General features: G+C 38.0%; 1 protein-coding gene across 12 annotated transcripts; it reads right to left on the bottom strand.

The window, feature by feature from the left end:
* Positions 1-798: 798 nt before the first annotated feature.
* On the bottom strand, positions 799-22505 carry FAM122B (family with sequence similarity 122B). Of its 12 annotated transcripts, none has more exons than XM_008066284.2 (10): positions 22205-22350; positions 19940-20018; positions 15901-15957; positions 15560-15603; positions 15422-15476; positions 15059-15160; positions 14331-14392; positions 13724-13785; positions 10863-10959; positions 799-3479 (listed from the first exon to the last, which is right to left on the bottom strand). In XM_008066284.2, exons 1-10 carry the CDS (start codon positions 22300-22302, stop codon positions 3341-3343), a joined length of 795 nt encoding a protein of 264 aa, XP_008064475.1. In that variant the 5' UTR covers positions 22303-22350; the 3' UTR covers positions 799-3340. The 12 variants fall into 12 exon arrangements, with proteins under 12 accessions (XP_008064475.1, XP_008064479.1, XP_008064473.1 ...); XM_008066288.2 differs by having other exon boundaries at positions 799-2555; XM_008066282.2 differs by having other exon boundaries at positions 13724-13788; positions 22205-22314.
* Positions 22506-24054: the final 1549 nt, after the last annotated feature.

The raw sequence follows: 24054 nt of genomic DNA, 5'->3' as shown, positions 1-24054 counted from the left end.
GTCTATATATTTTCTACAAGCTAAAAATAAAATTGATAACCTGGCTGGGCAGGATGGCTCACACCTATAATCCCGGCACTTTGGGAGGCTGAGGTGAGAGAATTGCTTGAGCCCTGGAGTTCCAGACCAACCTGGGCAACATAGCAAGACCTTGTCTTTAAAAATAAAAATAAAAAATACTTAGCTGGGCATGATGGCACACACCTGTAGTCCCAGCTATTCGGGAGACTGAGGCAGAAGGAAGCCTGTGCCCAGGAGGTAGAGGCTGCAGTGAACCATGATCAAGCCACTATACTCCAGCCTGGGCAAGAGTGAGGCCTCGGTTTTTTAAAAAAATTGATAACCTGAGTCATGCATAAAAGGCTTTTTTTGCCTGTTTATTCACTCTCCATCTTATTCTAAAAATAATTTATAGAGGTTTATATATAAAAAAAAATAGGCAGCAGACACTCTTGCTGGTGTACTGCCCATTGTGCCCTTCACGACGTATCTTTCCTTTAATAAATCTTTCTCAATTAAAAAATTATATATAATAAAATGAAAACAAGAAAGATGTGTGACCCTAGCAAGAACCTTCTAAATGTTCAAATTCTACAAAATACTCTTAAAATGTCAGATTATGTGGAGAGGTTTCTCTTTGTTTTGGGGAACAGCCCAAACTTCAATATAGTTATTAGTTCTTTTGTGCTCTGATATGCTTTTATTCAAAACTTGACCTGCAATTAGATACAGAAAATGAACTACTGAGATATGGAGCCAGAAAATATGAGAATAAAAGATAGACTTTAAAAACATTACTAAGTTTTATGCATGTATGCACACTTTATTAAATTTGTATTCTAAGATATACACAAGGCCAGCATTTCACAAAACTTCCTATTATTCCAAAAGCAGTTATCATGAAACACAGTGATTATATAAGTCAATCAAGCAAAAACAGCATCTAGGATTTTATCATAGCAACTCTTATTCTTGATTTCAAATAGAAGCCTGAAATATATAATATTAGAATAGGAAGAGAGAATCTTACTTTATAACAATGATCACTTTTCAAATATTAGACTTTATATAAAAATAAAGGGGGTACTGTCAACAAAGCTCATCTGTGGGTTAGCATATCTCTTTTATTTATTTCAAAACAATCCCTGCACAAACTTAACTTTCTAGTCCATTTAAACAACAAAAACTAAAAATGAACCTTAGTTTAAATAATAAAGTGAATCATCTTGCCTCCTAGTTCTCACACCATCAGAATAATTTCAATTTTCAGACCCAGTTCTACCCCCACCACTGAATTTCAAAAATAAATTTAAACGTCAACATCACATTTCAAAGTTATTTCTTAACAATCCTAAACCAGAGCCCAAAGATGATGGACAAAAGTGTCCCCTTAAGGCAAAGAAGACAGAAGAGTGAAGATGGATAAATATAAAACCATCTATTATCATTATAGAGGCAGAACTATTTTCACATGGATCTTTTACAAACAGAATAGATATGCTGAATACCATCAAAAATTTTTTTCTTTATAATGGCATAGTAGGGGACAAGCTTCATAATAGATAAATTTATGTTAAGTTTGAAGGATTATGGGCTTTGCACAGGTGAGAGCAATACCAGAAATAAAGCCATAAATGGCTGTCATGATTACAATGTAAAATAAAGGACACAACTGATGCTGTAACACAACTACTGCAAGCTAAGTGATGCTCTCTTGTAATTGAAAGAGAATGGGTTTCCCTCCAAGCCATATGCTATTACTAGCCTGTGAGTGCCTTCAAAGCACATCATCTTCCTTTAAAATCCAAGGATCTTTGCCTTCAAAAGACACAAATGCAGTTGTTTTCATTTCTTACATTCGTTTAAAAATGGAATATCATCATCCTAGCAGGCAAATCTGCATATTAAATATAGACAATCCAACCACAATGTCTAAACGATAAAAGAAATCTATCACGACATTTTACATAGTTATAAATAATAAATAACATAAGAATAAATTACACTTAAATTTCTTAAATAGCTCACTCAAGAGTTTCCTCTTTTAAAAATTAAATAACTTATGGCACCTCACACTTACAGCACGTACACTGTTCATAGCTCAAACAGCTTCTTAAAAGCAGAATGCACAATAACAGTGACTTTTTCAGCTCCTAAAAGCTTTCTCATAGATATTAAACTGCCTTTACTATAAGGCTATATGAACAAGAACTGGATTCCGATTCTGGTGGCAACACAATAACCAAAACACCAATCACCACACGACAAAACAAATTCAATGACAAAAAGGAACCAGAAAAAAAGCAGCAACCGAAACAGTATGTGACAATCACACACATAAAGGCCCCTCTTCGACCCCACCTTATGATATACATCCCTTACAGCAGACAATGTACCCCAAGGCACCTAAGGCCTCATAATACCACCCGAGACACTGACAGCTCCATGGATGCTTTTGTGCACAGTGGTTTGCGTGTAAATAGCATTATTCATTCATTTGAAGATGTTCCACACATCTGGTCAAGGCAGGAATTTCTTCTCCTTGAAAACACCACCTAGGAATATCAACAATAGTTTATATATTCCTTAGGGTAACAGGTTTGGGGAGAATAATATCAATTGTGGTAGCAAAGTCATAAGAACCTGTAGTGACTAATCCAGGCATCCCGTAAGTCCATTTACATTATCAGCACTAAAATCAATCCTCACTTCACACACTCCAACAGCAAAGAAGCAATAGGGGTAGTAATGAAAGCAACTACATGTTTCTTCCCCTCTGTGAGAAATGGCGTAAGCAGCTCAAACAGGAAAGGCAAACAAAATAATGTATTTCAAGCTGTGGCAGAAAAATAAAAATTTAACATAATCAAAAGCAAATTGTATGTTATTATGAAATAAAGAGACTTGAAACTAGGTAGTTAGCAGAGAACAAAAAAAAATCTCTCAAGCAAGAGTATTTCTGATCAACTCTGTCATATCACTGCTGGAGGAAAAAAAACAATATAGAAAATACACATCAGTGCCTTCCTAAAATGTATAGACTCGAAAATAGTGCTCTTTGAGGTGCTAAGAAAAAAAAAATCCTCTAAATCAATCAAAAATGAGTATTTGAGATTTAGTCACTAAATCCAAAATAAAATCTGCAAAAACAGACGTTAGTAAGGTCACTACACTCGTGAAATTGCATGTTAGAGAAAGAGATGCCAAAAATATAATAGCATCAGAATGGCTGAAATCTGTACAACTTTAATCCTCATTATGGATCAAAGTTCTCTGTGTTCTTCATTAAATGTTTTATGTAGGAAACAGCAGTTAAAATGCTGAATCAGAAATGTTTAAGTCACTTGGGTGAGAGATCATCCATCAAGATGAACGGAGAGCATGAATTGAGCATGCTACTGGAGACTGCGGTAGTGCTGCCTTTAGCCAGTGAGTCTGAGGATAAGCCACTGTTACTACTGCCATCCAAAATATATGAACTGAGGACAAAGTAAAAAAGAATTATAAGCAAATGTATCTATCAAGGTAAACATAACATGCAACGACATAGTTTCAAGAACTCAAAAATCAGTACAGCACTGGTAAATAAAAAACATAAAAGCAACAGCAATGAACTACATGATATACTATGCTTAGATACCTGCAAATCAATAAAGTCACAGAAATCCAAAAGAAGACTCTCATGGTCTTGTATCATTTGAGTGCTCCCACCCCTGGAGGCATCAGACTGTCCAACATACAATAAGCATTCCCTTTGACATGCCATGGTTTTTATAAGGAAGTTCTCTTCCCTTCGGCTCAAAATATTTCACCAGCCTGGACACCATAGCAAGACCTCATCTCCATAAAAAAAAAAAAAAAAATCCAAAAATTAGTTGGGTATGGTGGTACATGCCCGTAGTCCCAACTACTCAAGAGGTCAAGGAGGTCGAGGCTGTGGTGAGCTGTGATCATGCCACTGCTCTCCAGCCTGGGTGACAGAGTGAGACTCTTGACTCAAAAAAAAAAAAAATTCTACTTTTATAGTTAGCTTCTTTCCTTCTTATCAAGCTTGGAGTAAGAGGTATGGTTACTTATTGAGGTAACCATATTTGGAACATCTGAAGTGTTCAATGGAGCATACTGCTTCATAGTTCCTCTACTCGAAAACAAAGTCTTAAATTCCAAAAGCCTTCAAGTCAAACACATTTTTAAATGATTTCTGCCTCCTATTATATGCCTTTTATATTCTTCTCAATTAATGAAATCCTTATACTGTTTCCTTTCCTCTTGCTTTTGAAACTCAAAGGTCTCCCTACTATCTCTAAAAGACTTGGTTTATTTATTCCTTTAGGTAGGCTTCTACAATGAATAATCTATATCTAAGGTCTCAATACACTCTTATTCTACTTTCTTTTTAATCTTGACAACTAGCTCCTGTTCTTATCCTTTCACAAAAACTCCTGATCTGGGCATCAAGAGCCTCTATACCCAGCCCAGGCATACCTTCCCCATCCAGCCGAGGGGTTTGCTACTCTCAACAATCAATCTGGCCTGTCTTATGAATCTGGCTTCACACTTCAGCATGGAACTGAGAGCCTTCACAATCTGGCACCAAGCTGCCTTTCTGGCTTTGACTTCCATCAATCTAATATATAAGCTCTATACTTTATATCTGTCCTGAATTCACTTATTCTAACATTTACTGAGTGCCTACCAAGTGCAGGAAGTACCTAAATATTAGAAATACAATGATGCTTAAGACTGACATGGTCCCAGTCCTCATGAAATTTACAGTATCATACAGGAGACAGACATTTAAATAATCATGCTAATAAACATATAATTACAATTTGAGATAAAAATAATAAAGGAAAGATACAAGGAGCTATGGGAGTATATAGTATACATAACCTGATCTAATTTGGAGGAACAGGGAAAGGCTCTCCAGAAATGATCTTTGCCCTGTAATTTGAAGGATGAGTAGATATTAACTAGGTAAAGTTTGGGAGGAAGCAAGGATAGTTCTAGGAACCAAAAGCAAGCTAGTGTGGTTGTGGTACAGAGTAAAGAGAATATAACAGGCAAAGCTGGAGAGGTAGTCAGGCAGTTTTAGAATTTACACAGATATACTTTTTATTTTTGAAAAGGAAAAAAGCATAGAATTAAAAATGGAATTATGAATCAGGAAATTTGCATTTTAGATTAAGTTTGGTCACTAACTCATTTGCAAAAGTTCATTCTGGTCTAACATGCTCTGAGTCTAACTATTATGAGTCTTTAATATTATTTTTATGAATTTCCAAGTTAATGTATTTCCAGTGTTAAAAGTAGCCCAGAGTACATTTGGAAGTTTCTGGACCCTATATAACCCTCAATGAAATATATCCCCCATACCCCAGCTTCTCTACTCTTCTACTTTTCTTCAAAATGTCATTTTGTTCTATTGCCTGTGGATTGTTTTTAAGTGGAGACAGACTACAAATAGGCTTCGGAAAAGTAAAAATAAAAATGGAAACAGTATATTCCACACTACTTCTACTCTATGCTCACTGCTGTCAAATGCATCATTAATAATACCACTTTTAAGTAATAAGTTTGGAAAATTTAGCTGGCTCTGATATTTTCTCAACCAAATGGCAAAATGGGTCTAAAATATGAATTATTCAAACTACTGAAAGAAAATTGCACAGATAATCCAAGACATTGGAAAATCAAAAGACCTTTCTATTTGCCTTTGGAACATATGTGATTTTTCCTCCTGCAGCAAAATGTGATTTTTGCCTAGACTAATATTAAAATGAATTTACTTTCCTAAAGCACATACTGGCCAGGCAGCTGAAGGACACGCTCTATGCTACTTGGCAGGAAGAAAGAGGCTTAGATTAAAATTTGGCCACCAAGTAGATAATCTGAATATAAATAAAGAATTCCTTATTCCAATCACTAGACTTTTGGTGAGCCCTGGGTTAAAAGATTCCATTTGTAATAAGACCTGCCTGCTTGGGTGAATCTTGTATTCATGCAAAAACACTAAGCTAGACTGGTGCAGTGAAACTGTCTTCTAACACTGTTGGTTACCTTAAGAGAAATAAGCTAATAAGAAATAAGCTAAGAAGTTACCAAGAAAATTAGAAAAACTTACATCTCATTTCAGAATTTCTTCTCTATTATTAAAATATAAATGAATTTTGTTCATTAACAGAAAAATAGTCTACTTACATGTAGTCTCCACTGCAATTTAGATTCAGAACTTTGTAAACCTTTAACCAGACATTTTCATTAAACTAAAACCTAGTTTCTGTTTGAATTAATCTGGCACGACTACACATGGTCATGGAAGCAGAGACACAGGTCACAAATCACCCATTGTTATTCTATCCACGTCAAGCAAGACTTAAGTGATTTTTTAATCCACACTGAGATCACTGTACAAAAGCCATTTTCAGTGTCCACTATTAAATCTTCCACTAGAGTCTCTAAAAGCAACAAAGTCTGGTCCAATTTGAGTTTCTCTCTTCTTCTTTTCCTAGCTTAAGCTCTGGCAGAGGTACTAATGAGCCTTACTTAGACTAATGACCGAAAGCCAGACAATAGTAGAAAAGGACTAGACAATTCAAATGGGACACAGGGGTGTCTGAATCAAAACTGGACTAATTCATTCCAGCCACTGAATATACATATTGAGGCAATGTTTGAACCACACAACTGAAAGTATTTATGACTGTTAAAGTAGTGCCCTCCATCTAGAAAAATTAAGAGTGAGGTATGAATGAATAATTAAAACAGTCCAATGATAAAGTAACAATAAAACCAGAATGTCCGGTGTGACTCATGCTATCACCCCATTCGGTTAAGCCAATTTGTGTCTTGTCTGTCCAGTGGGTAAGCTGGATTCTATTAGATTAATGGCAGGCAGGTAAATGCGCCAGAAATTAGCCACAACTCTTATCAAGCCTAGCGCAGATTTTGGTATAACATATGACAATGGTGCATCCCCATATCCCTTGTTGTGGGTTAAACTGATATAGATGGTATGTTCTCTGATCTCTACTATCTTGTCTTAGGAGGGCCCAGTATTCTTTCTGAATAACCTCTAAGTTTTTAAGACATATATTTAAATATTTCCAGTCATGCTGGGGACACAAGCTTTAAAGTATTAGCACAGATGGATAAGCTACTCACATAAATATCTCTAAAGAATATATACATGATTCCATTATTAAATAAATAATTAAAACTTATTTTTTGTACCTGTCACACATGATGAAATTTTTTTGCCATGATGTATATAACATTAAAAATAACAAGGCTGGGCATGGTGGCTCAAGCCTGTAATCCCTGCACTTTGGGAGGCCGAGGTGAGGGGATTGCCTGAGCCTACAGGTTCAAGAACGGCAACTTAGCAAAACCTTATCTCTACCATAAATCAAAAAATTAGCTGGGTGTAATACTGTGCACCTGTAGTTCTGGCTACTTGGAAGGCTGAGGCAGAAGGATTGCCTGAGCCCAGCAGGTCGATGCTGGGGTGGCCGTGAGTGTGCCACTCCACTCCAGCCTGGGCGATGGAGTAAGACTCCAACTCAAAAAAAAAAAAAAAGTTCAATCCACTAAGACCAATCTAATGAAAAATGTTAAAACCATCACATCAACACTGATGCTCTAGGCAGGAAAATTCATGGGAGAAGTTTTCCTTTTATATAGGAGAAATAGACTACCAGACTACCATTTAATCTTCACTATATGGCCAGCCGCCCTGAAAACTCCTTTATTTTAGAAGCATGCTGCGGACACAGAGTCATCTTCCTAATAGAATGAATCCAAGCACCATGTACTCAAAGATGTACTTCTGAGTTATGTTCAAACTCTTGATGTTCATGAGGACTAAATGCAGAATGACATAATTCCTCCCTCTGTGGGGGACAAATGTTTCCCAGATTTGGCTGGCAAAGAATTTTCACTTAGTAAGAAAATTAGAAATAAAAAATATGGTTACCTGGATGCAAACTCTAAATGGGTCCACACTCAAATCTCAAATTTAATTCATACCTCAAAGTTGTCAGATTTTAAAGATTATTATCCAGTATATAAACTTTAATTTAAAGGTTGTAAAACCCATCTTTTCCTTTTCTTCCTGGGGTAGAGTAGGGAACAAACAATAATGATTTAAATGATAAGATAACATCTACTAAGGATCTGTTCCTTTTCTGTTCTCTAAAGGGGAGTATAAAAATTTCTTCCTTAGTTTTATGATCATATAGACTGCAAACCTTGGCAATGGAAACCAGAATGCAGCTGGTTCCTACCTCTGTCCTCATTTCTAAGACTATGAATATGAATGCCTGATTCTGATTAATAAAAGTGAATTAAAAATATAGAAGAGCCGGGCTCGGTGGCTCAGCCTGTAATCCCGCACCTTTGGGAGGCTGAGGTGAGTGGATTGCCTAAGCCCGCGGGTTCGAGACCCACCTGGGCTGCGAGACCTCATCTCTACAATAAATAAAAAAATCAGCCAGGTGTGGTAGCACATGCCTGTATATATATTCTTCTATATATATATATATATATAGAAGAAATTTTTCTGCAAAAGTAGGATCCGGGTCTTACATAAAAGGAGTAACTCACATTTAAAATCTCTTAGGCCGGACATGGTGGCTCATGCCTGTAATCTCAGCACTTTGGGAGCCTGAGGCAAGAGAACTGACTGAGCCCAGGAGTTCGAGACCAGCCTGGGAATCTTGGCAGGACCACATCTCTACAATAAATCAAAAAATTAGCCGGGCATGGTGGCACATGACTATAGTTCCTGCTACTTGGAAGGCCAAGGGGGGAAGGATCACCATATCCCAGGTCAAGGCTGCAGTAGCTGTGAGTGGGCCACAGCACTCTAGTCTGTGTGCCAGAGTGAGATTTCAACTAAAAAAAATAACAAAATAAGATAAGATGTCTTAATTTAGACATAAATGTCAGCATCATTAGTATATAAGGTGTCCCCAAAGTCTTGGCACAATTTTAAGCTTTAATAACCTCAGAAGTACAGATGCTACAAACTGACTAAAAATATTACTTAAAAGCTTAATGAATTCCTTGACTATCTTTGACACTCAGTTTCATAAATTTTTAGTAATAGATTTCTTTTCCAGATTATTTGAGCTACACATTGGTTTGTTAGCACTCTATGAGTGGCCACAAATAAAGCAAATTTCTCATATGTGAGGCAAGAACATTTTATGTTTAAGTAGCAAAAGTTTCCTTCATCACCAATGTCAACATTCCCAGGTCTCTCCTAGCCAGTCACAGGTCTATGGAGTAGGGGAACAGTGGCAACAGAAATAGAAGTCTCACAATAGCTACCACCATAGATGGCTTATGTTGTGTTGCTCAGAGGAATAAACATCTTAGACAAGGAGAGAAGACCTTTGGTAAATACACTACCTTCTCTTTCCTTTCTCACTTACTTGTGTGAACCTGTTTTATAGCCTCATGCACAGTCAGCTGAAGACAATATAAAAATAAGTAACCTCACCATGTATGTTTTCAGCTTGACAAAATGCTGTCATATCTTTTACTTAACTTGGTCAGTTGGTTAGTAACTAGGTAAGCAAACCTATTTATAGTCCTGTGCCTATATTAAAACACACTTTACCATAAAAGTGATATGTGGTTTCTACTAAGTATAGAATTTCATCCACTAGTCCTCTTGACAAGCTTCAAAAGTTTTCTCTTTGCAATCATCTACATACCTGGAAAGGCACTCTGTACCAAAATTAGCACGCTGAACTACCAAGGACAGAAAGAGATGAGAGGAACAGAGACTATGGGGCTGAAAATAGCTAGAAAAATCTAAAAGGTATCTGTTCCAAGGTTAGACTACTACTGACCAAGTCTAACAAACTAAAATAATCTGTGACCCCTTGGTCAGCTAGAAGTACAGGCTATCTTATCTTACACAAAACAATAAATAAAAGATTTGGGAAGAAGGAATTATCAATCTGTACACCTTATATGTGGCTTTTACTCTTCTCCCACTCAAAGGGTATGATCCTGCTATTTTTAAGGTGAGTGCCCTCATCGGCTTTAAAAAAAAACCCCTCATCCGTAAAACTCAGGGAACAAAAAAGTTCCAAAAAGTGCTACAACATTGAGTACGTGGGTATTCAGTGAGTTGATCAGAATGTACTGAAAGATTTCAAAATATGACCTAGTCACTGCTACTATCCCTCCCCCTTCCTTCCAATATATATATCAGCATTCAAGTGCTCAACTTCAGGTATAGGAAAATAAATTAACTTTCTCACAAAACACTGAAGGTCCTTAAGATAAAGACCTAAACTAGGATGAGTAAGTCTTAAAAAAACCCCAAAAAACGAGACCATAAGAATCAGGAAGTGTTACTATAAAAATGAAACCTTAGTTAGAATTAACTAACAGATAACACTATTCAGAGAAAGTCATAATTGAGAGAATGTTGGTATACTCAACTAAGTCAAAAGGATCTAATACAAAATGCAGGTAGAACAGCTACAATCAATGTACATTACCCACAGCAACCCAGAGAATCTTTCTCATACCATTCAGTTCCTGACGCTCTACCGCACCAGTAGCTCCTATGAAGAGAGGCTGAGCTAACAGGAGCTAGGAATGAAAGTGAAGGTGCCAAAAAGATAAACACACTTCCAAAGGAAGTACTCGTGACTTTCAAATAATCTATTTTTGCACATTATCTATACCTTCATGGAGATCTCCCCTCTATGGAAGCATCGATTAAAAAATGGAAACTATTTTAAACTATCCCAATATACTTTCAATGTGGCCCTTTTAAAATGGATTATACTCTAATATTTATTTTATTTCTTTCCTTTCCTTTTTTTTTTTTTTTTTACCATGAATTGAGATCAGGCAACTGTGCAGTATCCGGAGATAGCATATTGGTAGTGCCCTGGAAGAGTCTCTTAGGCTGGCTTTCTGTCTCCATTTCACCTAAAACAGAAAGAGATGATGCTACTGAAACACAATTTTACAAATATGGGCTTGGTGCTAAAATGGGGTGAACTTTGTTTAGCCAAACCTCATAATACTTCTTCAAGCCATTACTTAAAAGTTATTTTTCCCATGTGCTTTATTTAACACAGAAGAAATATGCTTCCACATAAACTCAACCAAAAAGTCAGTAGTCCTAAAAAAACCTTCTTATTCATTATATGTAGCATGCTATTCATGTTCTTTAACAAGAGAACAGAACACTGATGGCACCAAGCAAAATGAATAAAAATTAACCACAGTAGAAATAAAGCATTCCCAAATAGCTAAAGTTCACATTGAATAGTATTTTATGCTAGATGGTTAGCAAAGACTATTGATTTTATATATTTTGCTATCTAAACATTTCCTGAGATGACATCAACTGGGTAAAAAAAGGTGGAGTCTGGTAAACAGTGTATAGGTAAAAAGTTGTTTTAGACTATTTAGTGAAAACAAAGATTATAAATTATAGATGTTTGATGGAATTTCCATGATCTGTAATGGAAAGTAATTATTATTCAATTCACAAACCTGGTACTGTACTGACTACCTCAACTCAATCCTACAGATTTTCTCAGAACTGATAACAGAAAAACTTTGCACCAATAGGAATAATGGTCAACATTTTGCCACCAGGAGTACAAAGACTAACAACCCTAAATGAAACAGAAAAAGGTCCCTTTCGAAATAAGCTATGATTTTATTTAAAACATGCATACTCCTTGGTCTTGAAGTTCTCTAGCTGAGCTTGAAAATGAAATGCTAAAGATAATTTAAATCGTGGGCCTTTCTGTACCCCAGTAGGAAATGAGAAGCTTTGAACTTAAAATTGTACACGATTCTTATGAAAAAAGATCAAGCAAGAACAAATGCAACATTCATTTTTCATATTATCAATTAGTTTATACTATCCTCTGGAGCTCTTCTGAAAATTACTTAAATTCAGGAAAAGTTCTATTTTTATTTGATTTTTTCCCATGCTTTAATACACAGCTTTTAAAAGCTGTTGATGGACTTTCAACTCCACCTCACTAGCAAAAGACTTTAGTCTTTTTAGCAAAGAATCCCTCCATCTGCTGGTATATTTTGGAATAGCTATATAACTAAACAACCGTACTAATTCCATCAGCTTCCTGCAACAAATTTTAAGCTAATAATAATAGTAACAACTTTATTCCCAACTGTCGCATTCACTTAATAGCTATGGAGAGAGTTCTTAGGACTATAAATAACTCCTTGCAAGATGAAGGAAAAAGACTATTTATAAAAATAAAATTTAGACATTAAATACAAATATTGTCACCATATCAGGATCCATGTTTCACAGCACACTATATTTAAGTTGTCTGAAATATAGCACTTTTTGAATCTGTGTATGATCCTATGACAGACAAGTTTTCACCAAAGTCACAAGTATCCATTCCCCTAACATTAGGAAACTTGATTTATTTATTGGCTCCATGGGTGACCTGCACAAAGAAATGACTTACTGAATTGCTTTTTAAAAGTTATTGTTAATATTCTTTTTAAAAATAACATCTGACATTTGCAATCATGTGGTCATAGCCCCAGGAATAATGACTACACCTGTGCTAAATGTCGTTGCCTTTTTAAAAACAGAAGCAATCAGGTGCTCTCTATAAGCATCTAAAACTAGCATTAATTGACACCATTTTAGTTTCCTGCTCTGTGGTTCAAAATGAGGTAATTAAGAGAACACTTGGATGGGCATAGTGGCTCACAACCATAATCCCAGCACTTTGGGAGGCCAAGGCTGAAGGATCGTCTGAGCTCAGGAGTTCGAGACCAGCCTGGGCAACATAGCAAGACCTTGACTCCACAAAAAGTTTTCAAAAATTAGCCAGGTGTGGTGCACCTGTAGTCCCAGCTACTTGGGAAGCCGAGGCAGAAGGATCATTTGAGCCCAGGAGGTCAAGGTTGCAGTGAGCCATGATCACGCGACTGCACTCCAGCCTGGGCAACAGAGGGAGACTCTGACTCTAAAAGGAAAAACAAACAAACAAAAAAGAGAATATTCTATTATATCAAAAACTCTATAGACTTGAATATAAGGCAATTCTTACTTTGGTAAGGCATAATTTGATGACAAGAAGGGGGTGAATCTCACCTTATATTTTAGCATACAGCATAGTTTGTGGATATATTTGCTATAATATTAGCATATGTTTCTGCAGCTTACCAACTATGCATCTCTTTTATATTCAGATCACTGAGAGGCAATGTCTTTGGAATATATAATAATATGAATATGTGAGTAAGATTCAACTATAAAGCATAAAAAATACAGACATATCAAATAACTAATTTACAAAATTGAAAATCAGTAGAATATTTCACATTTCTTTAGGTAAAAAAAGAGCTATGCCACGAGCTCATTTCAGAAAGGGATTCCAGTCATTTCAAGCTCAGCTAGGTTTAATAATAAGAAGTGTGACACATATCTTTTCTTTTTTCCCCTAGCTTTATTGAAGTAAACAGAACTGACAAACAAAATAGTATATATTAAAGATATACAACATGATGATTTGATGTATATACATACTGTGAAATGATGACCACAATCAAGTTAGTTAACACATCTATCACCTCACCTACTTACCTTTTGTGTATGTGTGACAAGAACACTGAAGTTCTACTCTCTTAACAAATTTCGAATATGCAATATTGTATCATTAACTATAGTCACCATGCTGCTACATACCTTTTCTTTTAACAGGACCAAGAGCACTGGGCCTAATGCACTTGACTGGACTCTGACTCCTCCTGCTTTGATGAATAAACAAACAGGATGATGTGAAGTACTTCCAAGATGTAACATAAATAGCATCACAGCCCAAAAAGTAAATAAATAAAATTGACAGTCATACAGGGAGGAATGGGAAAATTCTTGTGTAACTGAAATGCCAGCACATGATTTGACCTGGAATAACAGTATTTTAAACCATTTAAAAAATATCATGCCATAAGACAAAATACCTACAACAGTTTAAAGAAAAAGATACCTTATTAAAAAGTATTTGGATTTTAACTCTTACAACATTTTCCCCCTTATCCTTAAAAAGAATATATTATCGTGTGTGCATGCCTGTGTGTGTCCTCTCTGCATATAATTCAGCATTAAGTCTCAAAAAAAAGAATCTGGTAAAATGTTAATGGCAGAATATAGGCAGTGGTATATGGGTGTTCACTGTGAAATTCTTTCAAATTTGCAGTATGCTTGAAAATGTTAAATATTAGAAAAAAGTTAATTTGAGAGACAAATGGAATGAGTGGCACTTTAATTACATTTAAAATTCAAGTTTGTGTACCTTGAAAATCGTCTTGGACTAGGAGCTGGACTTGATGGCAACCCGCTGCTGCTCACAAACATCTGTAAAAATGATGAAAAGCACTGCTAGAAAAAAACATTTCATATTAAAATTGTTCTAGTGCTCCAGTTTTCAAAAGGTTAACATCCTTAGAATTGCTTAGCTCTCTCTGTGTCATATATGTGTGTGTATACACACACACACACACACACACACACACACACACACATATATACACACACACACACACACACACACATATATACACACACACACACACATATTTTTTTTCAAATTACTATCATAGATTTTCACTGATTTTCCTTCAAGTCACTGGATACTTTAAAAGTGAGATGGCTAAGCATGGTGGTTCATGCCCATAATCCCAGCACTTTGGGAGGCTGAGGCAGGAGGATTGTTTGAGCCCAGGAGTTCAAGACCAGCCTGGGCAACATAGCAAGACCTCGTCTCTACAAAAAAAATAAAATTAGCCAGGTATGATGGTTCATGTCTGTAGTTCCAGCTACTCGGAAGGCTGAGGTGGAAGGATCACTTGAGCCCAGAAAGTCGAGGCTGTGGTGAGCCAAGATTGTGCCACTGTACTCTGGTCTGGGTGACAGAGACCCTAACTCAAAAAAAAAAAGTGAGATGATTTGTATATATGTGTGTTTTAGACAGTAAAGAGTTCAGTGTGTAAAAGTGAGTTAATATCTTGTCATTGATCCTACCTTTCCAAATCCTCTGGTCGGTGAAGGTGCTGGAGAAACTGGAGTAAAATCAATTCTCTTAGGAGAATATAATTTCTCCGGCTTGTCAAAATCACTATCACTCTGTAAACAAAAAGTGCCATCTCCTTACAACATATTCAGTAATTCACAGTTCGTATTTACTACTATATCACACCCACATTTTCCTAGTAGAAATGTACAGACTAATATTCTGCTGGAAAAACAGAAATTAGAGAGTGGGTATCAATTTAGAAACAGAAGGGACAAAAGTATGTGACAAAGTTAATGAAGTCACATGAGCAATATAATGAGCAATATAAATGTTTCTAAAAATTAAAAAGCAAGCAGATAGGCAAACTTTACCAGGCTCAAGCTCTCATCCCATGATTGGCTTATCTGCATTGCCATTTGCACTTCCCTAAAACAAACAAAGTGAAAGGCCATCAGGGTTTACAAACAGGACATATATCAGGCTAGGCCCTGCTCTTGTGAAGTACTAACCTTTCATGTGCAGTTTCTCGGCTAATCATATCCAGGCCTCCTTCCTGCAAAGACAAACATGTGCTAAAAACATAATTTTTATCTACAGAGCTTTCTATTTCAAATAAAATAAAAAGCTTTTCTTCCTCATTTGACATGATCAAAGTAAAGCAGAACTAGCATTCTAAGATTATCACCCATGCTGCATCTATATTTTATCTGCACACTCCAGAAAAATTGTAATGTGTCTCCAATTAGCCAGAGTTGCACCCTGATTCATTTTTAATATCTAAATCTTCAAAATAAAAATAAAGATGTAAAATCCAAAAAATTTCCAAGCTGAGCTAGTAAGTAAAATTTACCCTTTTGATTTGATGCAGTCTGCTACTAGGAATATGATTAGGTGAGGATGACAGCAACTGGAAAGAAAAAGTAAACATTTACTATTTTCTGAATCACAAAGCAGCAGTCTGCTGTCAGTACTGGTGTACAACCTCTTCCTAGATAATTTTTTCATATTCTTCTTAGAAATTTAGCTCTTTAAATCACTGAACATTAACGCACTAGTCAGTACATTCAGTCTTTAGAAAGTATACCAGGTGTCCCCCTCAAAGCACCATCTGTCGCTAGACAGACACTGACTTTAGCACTTTTCCCAAATGAATGTGAAGCTCCGTAAATTTAGGGAAAAAAAAAAGACTCTGGGTCTTGAAAAAAATTCATTACCCCACTTATCTAAAATAAGGAACTATATGAGAAGGAAAAGAAAAAACACTAATGTAATTAATTTTTATTACCAATGAACCAACAGAAGAAGAGAGGCTAAATACGTCCAGTATAAATAATCTGTCTATAATTAATGTTTATAAAAAACACCTTAAAACTACAATAAGGAGACTTTGCTTACATGATCTAAATTCATTCTAAAATGTGAGCACTAATGCTATAACCACAAACCTTACTAGTTAAAGAAAAATCAATATGGAAAGGCATATCTTTAAAATAACTGAGGTTTTCCCTCAGGTCATCATTTTTAAAAATAACACAAAGCAGAAATGATTTGGGGGCCAAATTACGTTCCTTCACAGTAACCACAATATGGCCACAAACTGTAAGATATAATTTCATACAACCAAAACTTAGAGAGTTCTAATAGCCATAATATAAACAACTACTATGTATTCCCCAATGAAATGCAAACGAATTTGTAATACTATAAAACAATTATCCTGTTTAAGAGGTCCTATACTATTAAAACTTTTTTGAATACTTATGTAATAATCAGTATAAAATAGTGATAAAGTAATCTAATATTTTGGGGGGAAAGGCTAATTCAGGTAAAATTTTCTAAGTTACCTACTGAATATGATTTCACCTCAAAAGACATCCCTTCATTACCCACTCTTTCTTTTATTTTTTCCTCTCCTAGGCTTTACAAAGAGAAGAACTTTACAAGTAAAATCCATTTAAAAGTTTTTCTATTATGAATGTACTACCTGTGTACAGTGAACTTTTAAAAGACTTTTAAAAGATCACTTAAAAAACACTAAGCTACAATGCAAGTAAATACAGCAGGAAGACTCTCCAACAGAACATGGAATAGAGCACGATGTGTCAGGGAACCAAAAAAACCCAAGAGGCAGTGAAATCATCAGGAAAGTCAACATCATGATGGCCAAAAACTGACATCTACACAATATACAACTTGACAATTTAGACAAAACTGGAAAGTAGAACAGAAAGGACGGAGAGCAGCAAAGTTGTTTCTAGTACTAGAAACAAGAGAGCAATGTATTGGCTAGAAATGTATCGGGGTTAAGTAAGGCAAAGAGCCCAAAAGGGATAAGAAATGAGGCCCCTGACACTGGCAGTCAAGTAGGCATTGGTGACTTTTGTAAGAACAGTTTTAGTTTACAATGGAGTTGTGGTAGAAGTAGTGAGATTACAAACTGACCAGAAATAAGGAGGTAAGGAATTAGATGCAGTGAAGTCTAGATTATGCTCTCAAAAAGCTTTGAGAGGGGAAGAAAAAGGGAATCAGAGACCTATGGGAGAGGGGAAAAAAAGTTTGTTTTCCTCATATCAGATGTATGAGTCGGGAAAAGAGGGTAGAAAGAAAAGAACCTGTGAGGAAGACAGCAAAGACATAAGACAGAGAGGAGATACAGACCAAGAAGCGACAGGAGAGTCAAAAGCATGTGAACCATTGAGGAGAAATGCCATACGTGAAGGTAAAGACATTCCATAAGTGAAGGTAAAGACATTCCAAGGCAAAGAAAGCTGACATTTAACACAAGATAGGTGTCTGTCTTCTCTGTGAAATGAGAAGGGTCATCTATTCAAAGTAAAATGTGGTGACACAGGAAGCAGGCAGTCTTTTAAAAAAGATTGAGAATATTGCTTTGGAGAATGGCACGGGGCCAGGGGCACCTTGAACCCAACGTGTCCTCAAAGAATTCACCTTCTTCCCTTTCAAACTACCAATCCTCTCGATTTCTCTACTCCTAATAAAGGCAACACCATTCCCCTTGTCACCAAGAAACAATATTTTAGTTACTTGGAGTCTTCTTTCTCCCTGCACTTTTATCAAATCAGTTAGTGAACCATGATGATCATACTACTGCACATCCGTTTCATTTGGACAACAGATAAGTGTATTAAGATTTATAGAGCATATCGTGATAGAACATATACAGTGTAATTAACATTATGAGAATTGTGGAAGCCTGCCCAGAGGAGATATAAGGATTAAACTGAATTTTCAAGGACCAGAAAACTAGGAAGAAGAGGGGGATGGGGTGAACGGCAGTGTAAGGATCAACAAAAAGCAGTGAATCACCATGGCCCCTTCAGAAAAGGAGGTATTTTAGTGCAGCCAGAGCAAAGGGAATTTGTCAGGGAGCAGTGAGGGATGAGCCTAGATCAGAGTTGATAAGAATCTTCACATCTTACAAAAGAGGTAAGTGAAGTGTAGAGAGGTGAATTCATTTTCCCTTCTTTGCTATGCTACTGTTATCAGAAGCACAGCTGTATAACACGTATAAACATTTTTCATATATCCAGCAAAAATAAGTAATATTTTCCAGTATCCCCAGGGAAATAGGTGAAGTGAATCAAACCTCCAGATAGCTAACATTTTTCCCTGCAAGTATTTTTAGCCACTTCAGCTGGAAATCTTTCTAAAGTGTGTTGTATTTTTCCCTTTCTTAAACAGATTATACCAAACAGAATGGCAATGGAAGATCTCTAGTCTAATCCCAGCTCTGCCACTTACTAATTGTGTGATTCTGAGCAAGTCACTTATATTGTCTGAGTCTTAGCTGCTGCTTCTTTTAATTGGGAAAAATATCTTTTGCCCTGCCTACTTCATAGGGGTTATTATAAGAATTAAATGCGTGAAAGTACATTGTAATATGTAAAATACCATACAAGTGCAGGTATTACTAGAATTTAAGAAAAAGTTAATGACCCTTAAGAACATCAATTATCATACCATTCTATACCAGTGACACCCTTGGGGTCTATTAGCAGGCTCTTAGCCCTTATACTAAGCCACAAACTAATTTTTTAAAAACCTCTGCCTGCTTTTCAGTTTTTCCCTCTTCCCTTGCTAGCAGCTATTAGTATTCCTTTAACCCAAATGTACCTCTTCTGATCTGCAGCTCCTCATACACTATTGGGTTGGAAGCTTATTATAATTGTGCATAAATTTTGGATGATTCAGAGGTCAGAAAGGCTCTCCTATAAATAAACTGATGAACCTTTGTACACAGACTATGGAAATCTAGTTCAGCCATTTAGAGGTCTGTTTGCTCACATCTCAGATGTCTTCCAGAGAATTGAAGCAGCTGGATAAGCAAGCTCCACATGTGAACTGCTACTATATAAAAACCTCATCACAATTTATTTCTCCCAACTTGATCAACTACTAAAGTGATCCTCAACAACTCTGGGTAAAAAAAACAATCACGACCAGCTATTCTTCTGAGAATATAAGTGCAAGCATTTTAAAGGAGACTATTTTGGAAAAACAGCACTATCTAACAGGTAAGCATCAGAGACAAATACACTGCTACCGTGTAAGTGATATTTGCATCCTAGGACAAATAAAGACCACTCAGCTATAATTTTAGAAGTTAATTCAGACTTACCTCACAACCATCATGCAAGTAGTGACGAATAGCAATGAACAATTTTTAAAAATACAAAGTCCAACAGCAAAGAAAATTTTAATTAGGTCTCCTTTTTGTACCAAAAGCTTAATGGCAGTAACCAAGATAAGTCAAATAAATCTTTTCCCTTTTGAACAATTGTACATAGTACATCATCTTAAGAAAGAACTACATTTGAAAGTATTTTCCTCAATCCACAGTCACTTCAGATACTTACTACTATACTTACCAAGCTGTGATGGGTCATAATCGTTGCACTATTCCTCCGAGTTTTAGAAGTGTAAGGTTGAAAATCCGGTGAAAGGTCACTGAAAAATAAAAACAAAATTATTAATGTCTTTTAATGGAAGATCTCTTTCAAACATATTAGCACCAATTCTCTAGTTAACAACGAAGTCCTCGATAGATCCTCATTTCATACAGAGGGTGAACTCCTCACCGTCCTCTCTGCAGAGCTTCCTGACTGGTGTGCTGTGGATTACAGCTTTGCAAGATACTTATCTCCTCAGTGGTTGAGGGGCAGCTGGGAGAGGTGTGGGGCGGAGCTCCAGACTGGTTGCCTCTAGCTGCTTCTGGTCAGAGCTACGCCCCCAAACCGGTTACCACCAGACATGAGCAACCTCCTCTGTTTACCTCAGAGGGACTAGAAGTATTGCTGTTTTCCGTGTGTGCCTTGATGTGAACAGGGCTGGTGAGCCCTGTTCTATAGTATGAGCCCAATCAGCACATATCCCACTATTGCCTTAAACATGTGTCCTACCTTTGAATCCCACTGTTCAACTGAATAAACATACCTGAGGTTTTTCTCCTGCTTCTCCTTCTACCTCAAATGCCTTCCCTCCTAACACCATGTCAAAATCCTTCCACACCCAACTCAAATGCAATGCCCTCCATGAAGGCATGGCACACACCTCTCTTTATTCCACAAACCTAATGGAATACATTCCTCCTTTGACTCCAAAGACCACACGGGGAGACGAGATGTTTCATGGGACACCTACTTTACCTCTTAGTAAAAAGAAGTATGCATGTATCTTAAAGCCCTCGGTACAGAGGTGTTTGATTCATCTTTGCATAATATCCTCGCAGTGCCTAGCAGAGGGTCGTGCCCATAATAAGACTTTAAGAAAGCTTTTCAGAACTGAACTAATTTGGGCTTCCAGGGACCATCAAGATCACCTAAATCAGCTCTCTTTGTTTTAAATGAGAAAAAAGCAACTCAGAAAACTTAAATGACTCATTATGTTCATAGCTAATTAGTTAAAATTGGGACCAGTTCTGGTCACTTTACCCTTTCTTCCACCACATCACACTACCTTTCCAGTAATTACTTAAATCATGATTCAAAAAACAGTATGTTTTTCTATAGTAGTCTGATTGCAGGTCAACAGAATTGCCCAAGTCCCTAGCAGATGCTTGCTTACCTGATTTTAAAAGACAATCAGAAAGACTAGTTTATTCTTACAGTTTCAAAAATAAATGCAAGAGCCAAGGACATCAACAGGAAAGCAAAAAAATCACTCCATCATTCCCTCAGTTTCAAAATTTCACTTAACATAAGAAAAAAGTAAGCCTGCTTTTTCCTCAAAATAAAAATGTTATAGTCAGTTCAACAGACAAGGATTACCTCTTTCTTTGCCTTCACTATGCTTGATTAACATATTTTTGGCTAATTCTACTCCCATCCCCTTTTTTTGGACTAATGCCATTTATACAGGGTCTCCTAAATTGGCTCTCTACCTAAGATGAATTGTCTACTCACAAAAGTGAAATGCAATAGGCTCAGAAGGTGAAACAATCTAACCTTCACCATCACAAGATTCTACCTTAAAATAGACCCTCGTGTGACTTATTCACATGAAAACACAAGACTCTGCCACTAAAATTCAAAGGTCAATTCTCTCCATTGTTTTCTAAAACCTCGTTTTCACTGATCTAAGCTACAGACCACTCTTTTTTATTCACCGAAATGCATTTGAGGCAGTTTTAGAATCTGAAAACATTAGAACAAATCTGAATCACTTACTCTGACGTGAACACACCATTTAATTACAAGTTATTAGATAAATTGTGATTTATAAAAGTAAACCTCTGTTAATGCCAGGGTTCCTAAACTAAGCTTAGAAATAGCAGCTCTTAGAGACAGGTGTCAAGTTGCAAGGCTAGTTCCAGGGGCTTCAGTCTGACATTCCGTGGTGTAAACTAGGCAGGGCAAGCAACCTGTCAGAATAGCCAGAAGCTTTCTGCAGTTCCTTTTAGAGTGGGACAGCACGATCCCAGGTAGAAGAAGCCCCGCTTCCCCTACACTGACCAGAGTTTGGGATCAAACTTTCACTCCACCTTGGGACCCAAGTCATGTCAAGCAAACTAGTCCCCACCCCCTCAGTTTGGAGAGCCCAAATGAGCTCACATTTGCACTTTAGGGAAGGAAGACTGCGGCACGGTGTCAAGGAACCCCTGAGCCCAGTACTCCATCCTCCTCAACCCTGCTCACCTGAGCCCACGGATCAGGGGAGCGCTGCTGGATCTCCTCAGGGTTCTCCCATCGGATGTGTCAGGCGCAAAGTCCAACTCCATTTTCTCCTGAGCCATGTTGAGACTTTCAGGCAGGCACAGCGGGCAGTGCTCAGCTCCTGGTGCTTAGCTATGGACTCCCAAGACTCTCACTGCAGGACTGAGCTGCTGGGGACTGGCAGCTGGGGGCGGGGGCTAAGGGGCGGAGGCTTGGGGGCGGGGGCTAGGGGCGGAGAAAAGTAGGAGAAGAGGAGGAGGGAAGGAGGATGCTGATGAGGAAGAAAAGGAGTGGTGGAGGCTGACAGAATGAAGGAAGAGGATGGAGGGAAGACAAGGATGGAGTGAGGAGGGAAAAGTGTAGATGGAAAAGCAGGACAGAGAGGATAAGAAGAGGAGGGGCAGATGGGGGAAGGGAAGAGGAAGAAGGGGGAAAGGAGGAGGACCACAGGGGAGAAAGGAGGGTAGGGGAATGAGGAGCACAGGGGTGGGAAAGAAGAAGGATGAAGTATGGGGAAGAAGAAAGAGGAAAGAGGAAAGAGAAAAAAAGGACAGAGGGAGAAGAGAAGGAGGGGGAGGAAACTAGGCAGCGGCGGAACTCATGCTGCTATCTCTCTGGCCGAAGACCCCAAACGGGGCCCGGCTACAGATGTCGCGACTGCCCGGGCAGCGCTAGCCCCGAGGACCTGACAGTCGGGCAGAACCCGGCTGGGCGGCCTCGGCGGCTCCAGCTCCCCATGCTTGGGGACCCGGTCCAGCCCCCCATGCTCCGGGACCCGGTCCCGGAGGCTCCTCAGCCCTGGGATCGGTGCTTCTCCCCTCCCTGCCCCCCTCCCGCCTCGAGAACAGGTGGGGGGGGTTCGGCCTCTCAGCCGCCGCCGCGGTGCCTCCTCTTCCTCTCTTGGGTTCTAATGGTCCGGGGGAACCCGTTGGGGCCAAGACCAAAATCTACAACCTGCAGTCTCTTCCGCCTCCCACGCTTCAGAAGCGGGAGCCTCCGCGGGGCCAGTTCTTCCGCGTCCGGGCACCCATCGGGTCCTGCGCACGCGCCCGGCGGCCGCTCCAATGGGCCCGCGGGCACGGAGCATGCGTGGGAGCCCCGCCCCACAGCCCGCCCCCAAAGGGGTGGAGCGTTTCCAGGGGGCCTGGCGGCTTCCTGGATGGCATTGGCCCGGGGACCCTGGCGCCTGATTTCGAAAAGAACCAATAGTTTGGAGATGCAGGAACATCAGCTTTCAAGAGGAGTTTGGGCCAATATGCATGGGAAAATGAGAGAAGCATGGGATTTCTACATTAATTCACTGTCAGTTTGTATGCCCTGACCTCTGTGATCTCCACTCATTTATTAAATTCCTCGATTTTGTGGGTCTTTGTCTGGAGGGGCTGATTTCTTTTTCAGATCATCCATTTGGATGCACTAGACAAAAGGGAAGTAGAAAAAACACAAAAGCAATGGAGTAAAAATAAAGCGAATCTCATGAGAGTTCATATAGCTAGTGAGAAAAAATTCATCTCCATTTTGTAAGCACCGTTAGCTTTGACAATATTAGGAAAAATCCTGAAGAACAAGTAGCAGAACCCCTCAAAAGTTTTGTTTTTGTTTGTCTTTAGGATTTACATGACTGGGAGTGTGTGACTTGGAATTATTATTTTTTCAGCAAACACCTACATGGCACTTATTAAGTGCTAGGCACTATTATTCTAAGAGTTTTAAAAATATTAACTTTTAATCCTTACTTCTGGAATAGCTCTGGGGCGAGAACGCCATTGCCTTGAAACGTAATAGTTATGACACTGGTTTCAAAATGTAACAAAAATAATAATTTGGCCTAC

The sequence above is a fragment of the Carlito syrichta genome, unplaced genomic scaffold, assembly GCF_000164805.1.
Source record: "Carlito syrichta isolate Samal-C Ts95f unplaced genomic scaffold, Tarsius_syrichta-2.0.1 Scaffold308874, whole genome shotgun sequence".
Taxonomy (NCBI): Eukaryota; Metazoa; Chordata; class Mammalia; order Primates; family Tarsiidae; genus Carlito; species Carlito syrichta.
This window is presented reverse-complemented; position numbering and strand designations above follow the sequence as displayed.

Excerpts from the sequence above, each read along its gene's own strand:
- FAM122B (XM_008066282.2), bottom strand. The coding sequence starts at position 22,302 with ATGGCTCAGGAGAAAATGGAGTTGGACTTTGCGCCTGACACATCCGAT. Across the intron at positions 15,477-15,559 it reads CGAGAAACTGCACATGAAAG|GGAAGTGCAAATGGCAATGC; the intron begins GTTAGTACTTCA and ends TGTTTGTTTTAG. Across the intron at positions 10,960-13,723 it reads TGGTCCTGTTAAAAGAAAAG|GTGAAATGGAGACAGAAAGC; the intron begins GTATGTAGCAGC and ends TTTCTGTTTTAG.